Raw genomic sequence first — 12,612 nt, forward strand, 5'->3', positions numbered from 1 at the left:
TTGCGTACTTGATCGCAAAGCAGGGAAAACCACACACCATTGGTGTAGCACTCGTAAAACCAGCTGCGTTGAAGATGGCGAATATCATGCTGGGAAAAGCTGCCGAAAATAAGTTATCCCAAATTCCTCTTTCAAATGACACCATCAGCAGCAGAATAGATGACATGAGCGATGACATCTTGGCTCAAACAGTTGCAGATCTGATTTCAAGCCCAGCAAAATTCAGCCTTCAACTCGACGAACCCACCGACGTTTCCAATCTAAGCCAGCTTGTTGTATTCGTGCGCTATGTGAAGAACGACGAGATAAAAGAAGATTTTTTATTTTCTAAGCCTCTTACATCAACAGCTAAGGCAGCCGACGTGAAGAAACTTGTGGATGACTTCTTCAGAGACAACGATCTTTCGTTGGATATGGTTTCTGCAGTTTGTTCGGACGGAGGTCCAGTCATGCTTGGACGAAACTCTGGTTTTGGTGCGTTGATGAAAGCCGATGCACCACACATCATTGTAACGCACTGTGTTCTGCACAGGCATGCATTGGCAACAAAAACCTTGCCTTCAAAACTAGCAGGAGTATTAAAAATTGTAGTGTAATGTGTGAACTGTGTGCGAAATAGTGCCCTGAAGCACCGCATCTTCAAAGAGCTGTGTAATGAAATGGGCTCTGAATTCGAGGTACTTCTGTACCATTCTAACGTTTGGTGGTTATCTCGGGGAAAGGTGCTGAATCGTGTTTTTTCCACGCGTGTGGAATTCGCCCTGATTTTGCGAGAGCACCAACATTGTCATGAAGATTGCTTTGAAAAATCTGAGTTCATTCTCATTTTGGCATACATGGCCGATATCTTCAATGCTCTCAATCAACAGATGCAGGCGGTGGAGTCAACATCATCAAAGCGGAAGAAAACCTGAAGGTTTTTCAAAAAAAGCTACCGTTATGTAAACGACGAACAGAGAATGGTAACTTCGCAAACTTTCCCCTGCTGGACGTCTGTGTAAGTAAGATCGAAGATGTTTCTGAACTCGGAGACATTTCTGTACCCGGGGAACTGTAGCAAGCAATTGCCATGCACTTAGATGAGATCGCAAAGTCTCTCGACGGATAATTCCCCACCAGAGAGTCATATCCAGCATGGGTGAGACAGCTGTTCACGTTTAGTGTTGCGACAGCAGATGTCAATGATGAATACCTCGACGAAATTATTGAACTTCAGCAGAGCCAGGTTTAACAGCAACTTTTCAGAACAACAACGCTCTCAACGTTTTGATGTCACCAAATCGTAGCGTACTCTCTTATTGCTAAGAAAGCCTTTGAAATACTCATACCTTTTCGAGGATGGTAGATATAAAAAACGAAGAAAAGGAACAGACTTTGTTGTGAAAATGATATGAGAGTGGAAGGCAACAGCAAAAGTCACATTGATTTGCAGTAAATATTCATTGAGTTATGTTTTTGTTTTTGTGTCAAATTCATGTTTTGTTGGTTTTGTTCTTTGAACACAGTGATATTGTGTGCAGCTAATGTATGGTTCATTTCGTGCACAAATAAAATATATAATTATGTTTTGAATTTGAAAAAATCATATTTTATTTTTCCAATTACGAAAGGTTCAGTGAATGCAAATACGAAACTTCTGGGGTTCAGTACCTCCAACAAGGTTAAGAACCACTGAACTAAATAAAGTATCTCACTGATGGCAGTAAGATAACTTTATGACGTCACATCCGTCTTGTCTTTTTATTATTATAACTAAATACTTACAGCATTTCATTGACTACAGTAAGACGTATTTATGATGTCACATCCGGCATGGTTGTTTTACTCTTACAAACAAATAGGTGGTATCTCACTGATGACAGTAATACGACTTTACGACGTCACATCAGATATGAGATTTCTAATATTGAAAATAATTATAACAAACACGTCATTTTCTACTCTGTTGGTCAAGTTTTTGATAGGGGTACTTCTGATAGGCTATTCTACTGAATTGATAGAGTTTTTGGTGAAGGCATTTCTGGTACGCTCTTTTTTTTTTACTGTGTTGGTCCCATTTTAGGTGGTAGCACTTCAGAAAGCCCATTTCTTACTCTTTTCATCTTATGACCATTGATTTCAAATTAATGAAATACAAATAAGAAATGAAAACTTAGTTCTCAGTTAACTATTTCTTTAATCCCAGTAATTATAATTACTAAATGTAAAACGCGACAATTATTTATTCGTAATATTTGCTTTCTTTGTCTTTCTAAATTACATTAATGAATATTTAATCATCAGTAATAACTACTAGTATATTCGCTAGATTTATTAAAGGGCTGGTATCTAACCTACAAAATGTAGCATTTGTTAATATTCATAATTAGTGCACAAGCGATTGCTAACTCATTGCAGGCCCCCCAGTGGCTCAGCGATATGTCTGCGGACTTACAACGCTAAAATCCGGGTTTCGATATCCGTGGTGAACAGTGCAGATAGCCCATTGTTTAGCTTTGTGCTTAATTCAAAACAACAACTCATTCCATTTTGTTGTAATATACTAGAGATATGACAAAATCGTGTTAACGTTCTATTTATTAATGATTACAGATATCATAAAATTTTATAAATAAATACCGATATATAAAGTATTTATTACGTCATGAAATGTTTTACTGTGTGATTAAAATCTGTTCTTTACTTGTTTATCTTTGAACAATTTTACTGAGAAAGTAAGAAAACTCGATTGAAATGTGCGAAGTCATACGAAAATTAAACATGAAAAGAGTTAACGAACAAATAGTCAAGAAGGAATACGATGTAGAAGTAACGACATTTAATCAGCCATTTATACAAACATTACAAAAAGTCAGGTCGAGGAAAAACAACAAGAAAGAAATACGAGACGTCGCCACTGAGATACCAAATATGTAAATATTTTTGTATAAACAGTATTTTCTGCATGCTGTCGAATAACTGAGGACAGAGTGATATGGGCGTTCGAAGAACGTTAATCTTGTTTTCTGTAGGTTAAACATGCCGATTATAGGCCTAACCTGAATCGTGGACGACGACCACTTTATAACCAAACAATATTAGTTATCATGCAATTTCGAAAGGCCATAAGAGTTTCCATAAAACGTGCAATAAATTTATTTCACTATTATCACGTTAATGTATAGAAAACTTTCTTTGGTCTTTCAAAGTGTTTGGATTTAATACTTGGTCACTCAGTTCCCTTAAACTTCAATTACAGAAATAAATAGTTTTTGCTATTATTTTCGTTTCGAATGTGATTTATATTCGTTATTGCGTAGTGTCAGCTTCGTCGTCGAAGTGTTTAATAATTCCAATTTTCCTCCCACAATTCCGTACCTTTCGTATCACTTCTTCTTGCATTAAGTTAAAGCACATAGCGATCAATGCCATGCCGATCAACAAGTAAAGTGAACAGATGACCAGTTTCTCCTGCGATCCTCGATCACTAACCACGGAGTCTCCAGGCACCAGGTCGCCAAACCCGATGGTGCTGAGCGTAACAAAACAAAAGTAGGAGCCATCTAGAAATCCCCACCCCTCCCACAGAGAGAAGACTATTGCCCCTCCTGAAATGTAGCTCACTAGAACCAGTAGACAGAGCGTGATGGGCACGGTCACCACTGGTTTCTGGATGTTCGAGTCATCATGTATTTCGTTATTAGGGATGGCTTCAATTCTGACTTCATCTCCAGGGCTGACGTGAACTTCGTCCTGGGCACCGTGTTCTAAAGCTTTCTGCCTTCCAGAAACGTTGTGTGCCACGATGTGCTTAACTCGATAATCTTCGACGTTTCTTCCTTTCGTATAGTGCTCACTGGACTTACAGGTGCACACCCGCCCGTATACGTACCTGAAAGATTTGGCGAGGATATTACCTATGTTGGTCAGATATAGCAACATCAATGGAATGCCAACAATGGCGTATACGATGGTCACAAGCTTTCCCCAGTCTGTTCTTGGAGCTATATTTCCATAACCTGCAAAGGAGAGAAGAAATGCTAAATTAAACTTTAGTAACAACTTTAAAAACGTGAAGGTTTAGGAAATTTCTTTTTGTTACCTGGTTTTTAAGACTTTGAAGAATATTCTTCACATTAACTTGCATTATGTGTAATTTTATATATTTACTTCCTTAAAACTTCTACACGTTTAATAGACTTAGTGTCAATAGTAGTTAAAGTAACATCGAACTAAAACTAGTGCTATCACAACAAGCGGTTATTTCAAGAGGATTTGTAGTTGGGCTTGGCATGGTTAGGTGATTAGAGCGGCGGTCTTGCAAGCTACGGGTTCGAATTCCTATCCCACCAAACATGCTCGTCCTTTTAGCCGTGGAGACGTTACAATATGACGGTCAATTCTGCTGTTCATTAGTGAATATGTAGCTCACAAGTTGGCGGTGGGTAGTCATGAATAGCTGCCTTCTCTCTAGTCTTTCACTGAAAAATTAGGAACGGCTAGCGCAGATAGCCCTTGTGTAGCTTTGCGCGAAATAAAAAAAAATGGAATCGATTTGTAGCCTTAAGTGTGTTATTAGGGTGTAAATATATATATACATATCTGTAAATACACTACTAGTAAGTAAGTGATTACAGAATTGTTAGTGAGCGTGTAAGGCTATCGCACTGACCTGACACCACTATGCTTATGTGTTAACAGTACGTTATACTTGTACATGAAAAGGGTCAGACGAATACTTTGTTAAAAAAAATAACTCTTGCCTCGTGTTAATACACCATTACCATTTACAGTAAGTAAAACAAACCAAAAGGGGGGGGGGAAAGAGTTAAAATGCAAACCTGACCCTGCCCTCCTCAAAAGGTTATGATCTCTTTATTTGTTTTTTTTTAATTTCGGGCAAGGCTACACGAGGGGTATTTACACTAGCCGTCTCTAATTTTGCAGTGAAAGACTAGAAGGAAGGCAGCTAGTTATCATAACCCACCGTAAACTCTTGAGCTATTCTTTTACCAACGAATAGTAGGATTTATCGCTACTTTATAACTACCTCGCCATGCCGGGTCCAGGTTACAACCTGATTACCGACATTAATTGATCGTTGTCTTCACTAGCTATCCAATGTTTTTCATCTAATGCAACCTTGTACAGTGCCAGTAAGTACATTACATGTACTTTAAACAACAGGATATTTAACAGAGGAGAAAGGAACGACGGTATCTCATAATTTTTTTTCTGCTTAGTAAGAGCTACTTATAGCTTCACATAAGCCCTTGTGTTCTACTGTTGGACATACATCATACATCGAACATATATATATATATATATATATACATAATTTCTTTTCTTACAGGATCATCACCTTAGTTCTCTGATCGCCAGAGGAATAATACCTTCTTCCAACAATAAGATAACAAGAAGTGAGAAACATTGATAATCTTAATGTTGCTGTCTAGTTGTTCTCCAAGGAAAAACATGTGTGCAGTCAGAAAAGTATAAAACGTAATTTACTTCATTACTTGGGAACGTAACATTTGTCGTTAAACACGGAACACATTCCCTGGTGGTTCAAATGTAAGACTTACTTTACAAGAAAGACACTTGACAACTCTTGTAACGATAATTAGTGACTTCTCTCTTTGCATTTAATGAAACAACATACACACACACACATAGTCCATAGACCACTTTTGTCTGATTGAACAGTAAGTAACGTGATTTTGAAGATGACCTAAGAAGGTCGAAACGTTATTCTCTATTTTAATAAAAGTTTTAATACCCATACCAGCCGTCTTGAGATACAGTTCTTCATATTACATAGCCGCACACAGGGTTTATCAGCTTCAATGAATTTCATGGGGTTAAAAACAACATGTTCAAGTACGCCTGATGCCATAACTAAATATGTTTATCACTAAAATATATATATTTTTAATTCTATGACGGTGTCAAATGTGCATAAATCAAATTAAAGATAATTAGGTTCAGTTGGGAAATGATTTGTACCGATTGCTGTCAATTCTTACAAATACCTGTAACTCTGCTTTTATAATGACTTATATTCTTCATCAATAGGTCATAACATACAGATAAGAACATCCAGAAACCATGAAGGCAACAGGAATTTTTCCAACACACAATCTTCATTCATATCGTTAATTATATTAACGATGTTTTCCCCACTGGGACAGCGGTAAGTCTTCAGATTTACAACACTAAAATCAGAAGTTTGATTCTTCTCTGTAGACACAGCAGATACCCTGATGCTGTTTTGCTATAAAAAACATACATACACATTTTGTAGATGCAGCAAACGTAAGGCTAGTGTATGAAAATCTACTTACTAACCGTAATTAAGAAATGTCTTTTAAATCACCTTTAGTTTGTTTGTTTGTTTTTTAATTTCGCGTAAAGCTACACAAGGGCTATCTGAACTAATCGTCCCTAATTTAGCAGTGTAAGACTAGAGGGAAGGCAGCTAGTCATCACCATCCACCGCCAACTCTCGGTCTACTCTTTTACCAACGAATGGTGGGATTGACCGTCACCTCATGACGCCTTCTGGGCTGAAAGTGCAAGAATGTTTGATGTGACGGGTATTCGAACTCGTGACTCTCAGATTACGAGTCAAGCGCCCTAACCACCTGGCTATGTCGGGTCAATTCCCTTCAGTGAGTCAACGTTAAGCTTAAAGACTTAAAATTCTAAAACTTGGAGTTCGATCCTCGCGACAGGCACAGCGCAGTTAACTCATTGTGTATCTTTGCGCTCGAAAAAAAACTTCTTTAAGTACTAAGTTTATCAGGTTATATCTTATAACAGCCAGTTTGGTCAAATGAAATAGTAATAATAAAATGAAGATGATGTAGATTAAGATGTAGTAAAGATGATGAGATTAAAGGTAAGTTAAATTTTATGAATGAAGACATCTACTTAAGTTTCTAAGGCTCGGGAGTCAACTTAATTTTTGAGTTGGTAAACTATTTTCAGTCTCCCAATGTCTGAGCACTCTTCTGAGCTGATAATGAATAAAGTTTTTAGATCTTATAAGTTAAAATAAACTGATATTTTTCTTTAAAAATGTTTCTTTGCAAGGACGAATAAAGAATTGTTGTTGTTTATAAAGTAGCACAATAGACTATCTGCGTTCTGTCGAACCTCGGATTTAAGCTCCGTAACTACCTGTCCTTAAACTTACTGCTGACAGAACAAAAGGCAGTTAATTCAGTTTTGGCAATCATAAGTATGAGTTAAAACTACAGAAATATTTAACAGTAAATCCTATCATATTATTGTCACTAACTCGTCCTCGTCATATCATATTGTTTGTTTTTTGAATTTCGCACAAAGCCACTCGAGGGCTATCTGTGCTAGCCGTTCCTAATTTAGCAGTGTAAGACTAGAGGGAAGGCAGCTAATCATCACCACCCACCGCCAACTCGTGGGCTACTCTTTTACCAACGAATAGTGGGATTGACCGTTACATTATAACGCCCCCACGGCTGAAAGGGCGAGCATGTTTAGCGCGACGGGGATGCGAACCCGCGACCCTCGGATTACGAGTCGCACGCCTTAACACGCTTGACCATGCCGGGCCCATCATATTGTTATCACTAATTTTTCACCGAGCTGGAAAAAAACCCAACAAACACGTTCTGGTTTTTCACTGCAACAGCTTGCAGATTCCCAAATAGAAGTCTTGTATAAACTATAATACAATTGTTATAAAAGTATAAATGCACAAATTCTGTGTTTTCTATCAATACAAAGGGGATGTTTTTTGTTTTATTTAAAAAAAAAAGACTATATACATTTATGTGTAAAAACGGCTGGTTTGATGAGAAAATTTTTATGCAAAGGAGCGAACAACGTTTCGACCTTTTTCGGTCATCGTCACGTTCACAAAGAAAGAAAGATGTAACGGACCGATAGCTGACCACATGTTTGAAGGGGGTTGTGTAACTGAGTGTAGAAATGTAGAGGGCGTGCTTAGATGTTTGATTATATTTATTAATATAGGTGTAAAGGTGTTCCTTTGTATTGGTTTATTTTGGGTTTAAGTTGTTGTATAAGTAAGGCTTCTTTAATTTTGCGTTTATTTATGTGTGTTTCTTTATTTAGTATTTGGGTGTTTTCTGTGGTTATGTTGTGTTAATTTGATATATATATATAAGTATGAATCGCTATGTATAATTTGATTTACAACTTGCCACTAAGGTATATAGATACTGAGAAATTGTAACTCTGATGAGTAAGCGAGAGCAAATTGAAAGAATAAGATTAGACTTTATAAGTATTCAAGTATGTTATATATGTGTGGTGTTTTGGGAAGACGTTTTCTCGCCATAGTGATTATATATTTATATTGGACTTCAAGCATTAATGATACATATTCTTGAAGTCTCAAGAAATCAAGTAATATGATTACTTTATAAAAAAAGTATTAAAATACCACATATGCAACTCTAAATTCTGTTTTATTAAAGACATTGCTGTGTTGTGATTTTCTTTCCAAACGTTTCACAAAGTATTTCCCGCAATTTGTCATTTGTTAGTCCTTTATGTAAAATCTGAGGACCGTGGGACATTATAATGTGACAGTCTATCCTATTGTTCGTTGATTAAAGAGTAGCTCAAAAGTTGGCTGTTGATGGTGATGACTGGCTGCTTTCCCTCTAGCCTTTCACTGTTAAATGAGGGAGGGCTATGTGTGAAATTAAAAACAAACCAAATTTATGTCGCTTCCGTCTGGTGATTCTCATCATACAACCCTTCTCAACCCAAGCTTCCACAACTACTGGCCATTTTAGTCACTCATTGTTATTGGACTACTTTATATGGTCCTCAGTCTTCACAGATGACATGCTCTTGCCTCCAATAATCATTAATGCTCCAATTTTCTTACATATCTTGATTGAAAGAGAGGGTATAACCCTCTGATGGGCTATCAGTCTCTATAGCTTAAATAAGATAACAAAAAAAGTAATGTCACGTTTTCATGACAAGTCCCGCTTGTTGGGAACTAGCAGATGGTGAAAACGTGGCACTATTTAGCTGATATAGTTATTAAAGTACTGCTTTTATGTAATGTTTGACTTACAATTTATTACATGCTTATTTGTTTCTGACGTTCTCGCAAAGTTACACAAGGGCTCATCGATGCTAGCCATCCGTAATATCAAACTGATAGAGGAAAAAAAAGTTCGTTAACAGCATTCATCGCCAACTTTCGGGCCTCTGTAACGTTTAGTGGGATTTGAAAGAGTCTCTTATAATGCACGTTCCCAAAATTATGGAGCGCCATTTTGTGACAAAAGAACAATGGACCCTCAGATTCACAAGACTGGTACTTTAACTGCTAGGCTTTGATCGTGTCTTTATGATGTATCAGTTAAACAGAATTGAGTAACTTATTTTGTTCCTAGAGTTAGCAGTGATGATAAATAAAAACAATGCATTGTAATACACACAAACAAGTTGATTGCTTGTTAAATTGAATAGTCATCAATAAAGTGAAAAGTTATTTATGTAAAGATAAACATGAAATAATTATGTAGTTTGTAAAAAAGATGGAAAACGAGATTTATTTCTAATTTATTCACACTTGCTATTGTTTCCAAGCACTGTGCCTAGTCTCATGAGTAGCGTATGGGCTGTGGATTAAAAGTGAATGTTTTTGTATTTCAAGTAAAGCACAAAGCTACGTAATGGGCGATCTGTGCTTTATCCACTATGGATATCGAAACCTGGTTTCTAGTGTTGTTGTGTTACTGGGGTGGGGGCTAAACAAGACAGAGTTCATGAAATATTGCTATTGAACATGCTCGACACTTTCAGCTGTTGATGCATTATAGAAGTGACAGTCAATCTCATTATTCGGTACAAAGGGTCGGACTAAACCGTGATAACTGCAAGTACTACAACCTGGTTGCACTTCACCTGCTCTGTAGATGAAAAATATGGAAGGGCTGTATCAGAATGCACAGAATACTTCAGCAGGGTACTTGTTACGTAAATTGTTACGAAATTTAACACAGATATTACTTCAGTTTTGTCAGCTCACAACAAATATGTTGCTTTTAATCAGAGCATGTGGCGTGGCCATTCAAACAACAAACTTAACTTTCACAGAACACAAATCGTGTTATTTGTAAAAAAAGAGGGTTTTTATCTAATGGGAATCTATACCTCAACAGTATAAGAGCGGTAACACACCATGATCGAACTTTAAACATAAGCCATTAATTAAATATGGTCCTTTTCTTCCATATATCTTCATTAAATTAATTTTTACTTTTAATTCATTGTCCTTTGAACATTTGTTACTTTTTTCTACTTTTACTATCTAAATGTTATTTTCATCCTTTGGCTGTCGGTACTGCTTCTGGTTGGTTGTAACCTACCAAGAATAAACCTCTTTATCTGCAAAAACGTCACTCTTTATTTCTTTATATAAACTATAGACTCGGTGAGTTTTACTCCTGTTTGATGAAGTTTTCACAAACTTAGTGATAATTGTTTATTTTAATACGAATATTCAGATAAAACATATTGATCAGTTGTATGGGTGAAAAAAACCAACAATAACAGAATCTCTAGTTTAGTTACAGCTCAAATCTCAGTGGAATTCCCGAGTACAACATTTAAAGTTTAATAGTTACACGTTGGAAGTGTCCTCTCTGACGTTTAGATGTTTAACAGCAGTGCTGCGCGACTATGATAAAAATTGACTGCCAAAAGTAAAACCACCATTTTTTTCTTTTACTTTTCGCGTCGTTTTCCAGGCATCAACTAGAAGGCATATTTCTTTTACACACACACACAAACTTGTTGTTAAACACGTGATGCAATTTTCTGACGAAAATTATATCGTTAAAATTTATTCTTATTTTTATTTTGTTTGTTTCAGAGTTTTCGCACAAAGCTAGACGAGGATTTTCTGCGCATAGCCGTCCCAAATTCTGAAGTGAAAGGCCGCCATAGGAGAGGCAACTTCTTAACGGCACCAACCTAAACTCCCTGGCTACTTTTACTGACTAATCTGACAGTCTATCTTATAGCGCAGCTACAGCTCCAAAGTACGAGGTACGTTTTTGAGTCAATGAGCCGCAAACCATGAATTCTCGGATATTCAGTCTAGGCACTCTTATGTCTGCTTATTAATGGAATGAAATTAGTTATCGAACACAATACTAACCAAACAAGCTTTAGTCAAGCTAAATTTGCTAAATATTTTTCAATTACTCTCCATTTAAACCTTTTAATTATGAAGAAAGCGTTTAAAGAAATTATTTTTCTAATTGACCCGACAAGGATTTTTTCTTTAAGCTTTAAGAAAGTTAAATGAAACTATCATTTAACACATCTGTTCTCACAATAAGACCCAGCATGGCCAAGTGGTTAAGGCACTGAATTCGTACTCTGAGGGTCGCGGGTTCGATTGTTTGTTTTGAATTTCGCACAAAGCTACTCGAGGGCTATCTGTGCTAGCCGTCCCTAATTTAGCAGTGTAAGACTAGACATTATAATGTAAGACATTATAACGCCCCAACGGCTGGGAGAGCGAGCATGTTTGGCGCGAAGGGGATGCGAACCCGTGACCCTCAGATTACGAGTCGCACGCCTTAACACGCTTGGCCATGCCGGGCCACGCGGGTTTGATTCCCCATCACACCAAACATGCTATTCCTTTGAGGACGTTATAACGTAACAGTTAATCCCACTATTCATTGGTAAAAGAGTAACCCAAGAGTTGGCGATGGGTGGTGATGACTAGTTACCTTCCCTCTTGTCTTACACTGCTAAATTAGGTACGTCTAACACGGATAGCTCTTGTGTAGCTTTGAACGAAATTCAAAACAAACATTATCACAATAAGTCGTACTATTCATATGCGAATGACAGTAATATTTTTATTTCTTTAAAACAAATAACTTTGCAAGATTTTCTGAAATGCTGTAAAAATCACTTCATTAATTAATTGAAGCTTTTAATAATTTAATGTGTGATTATCTGGAGAAAAAAGACTCCAATTTTATAATTATTTGTGCAATTTTCTGTCAAAGTTCTACATGCCAAATTTCTCTAACATTTACAAGTACAAGAAATTATATAAACAGTTAGTGAGTAAATAGTTTAAAATACCGTAGACTAATTGCAAAATTTTAAATCAAGAATTTATATTATACCGTATGCTTAATACAAAGTTGTAAGTTAACATTTAACAATAATTTATAGTGTAGACTAACTACCAAGTTATGCATTAACAGTTCACATTATACTAACTGCCAAGTTATAGATCCACAATTCAGAATATAGTAGTCAAGCTGCAAAGTTGTATGTTAACAATGAACAATAATTTAGAGTTCAGGGGAACTGTAGATTTCTGAACCAGTAATTCACGATACTGTGGCATCACTACAAAATAGTAATCCAACCTTGGGTTAGCTGGAAAGTTGTAAATGTGTGCTTCTAGAATACCTTACCTGATATTTGATAAGGATCAAAAGTGACACACCATATGATAAAATATTAAAACATTTTTGAAATGTAATTTCACTGAAATATAACTCATCTTGAACACGATATCTGACATAAACTACTTGAAAACAAAGTAATGTGGCACTAATGACT

General features: G+C 36.5%; 1 protein-coding gene across 1 annotated transcript in view; it reads right to left on the reverse strand.

The window, feature by feature from the left end:
- Nucleotides 1-2,829: 2,829 nt before the first annotated feature.
- The window catches only part of LOC143253334 (TWiK family of potassium channels protein 7-like), a 107,931-nt gene continuing 98,148 nt past the window's right edge, over nt 2,830-12,612 (reverse strand). The window contains exon 2 of the mRNA XM_076507051.1: nt 2,830-3,998. Within this exon, the coding sequence (XP_076363166.1) occupies nt 3,289-3,998 (710 nt within the window). The 3' untranslated portion in view covers nt 2,830-3,288. The remainder of the gene's footprint in view (nt 3,999-12,612) is intronic.

This window comes from Tachypleus tridentatus, chromosome 6, assembly GCF_004210375.1.
Source record: "Tachypleus tridentatus isolate NWPU-2018 chromosome 6, ASM421037v1, whole genome shotgun sequence".
Classification (NCBI taxonomy): domain Eukaryota; kingdom Metazoa; phylum Arthropoda; class Merostomata; order Xiphosura; family Limulidae; genus Tachypleus; species Tachypleus tridentatus.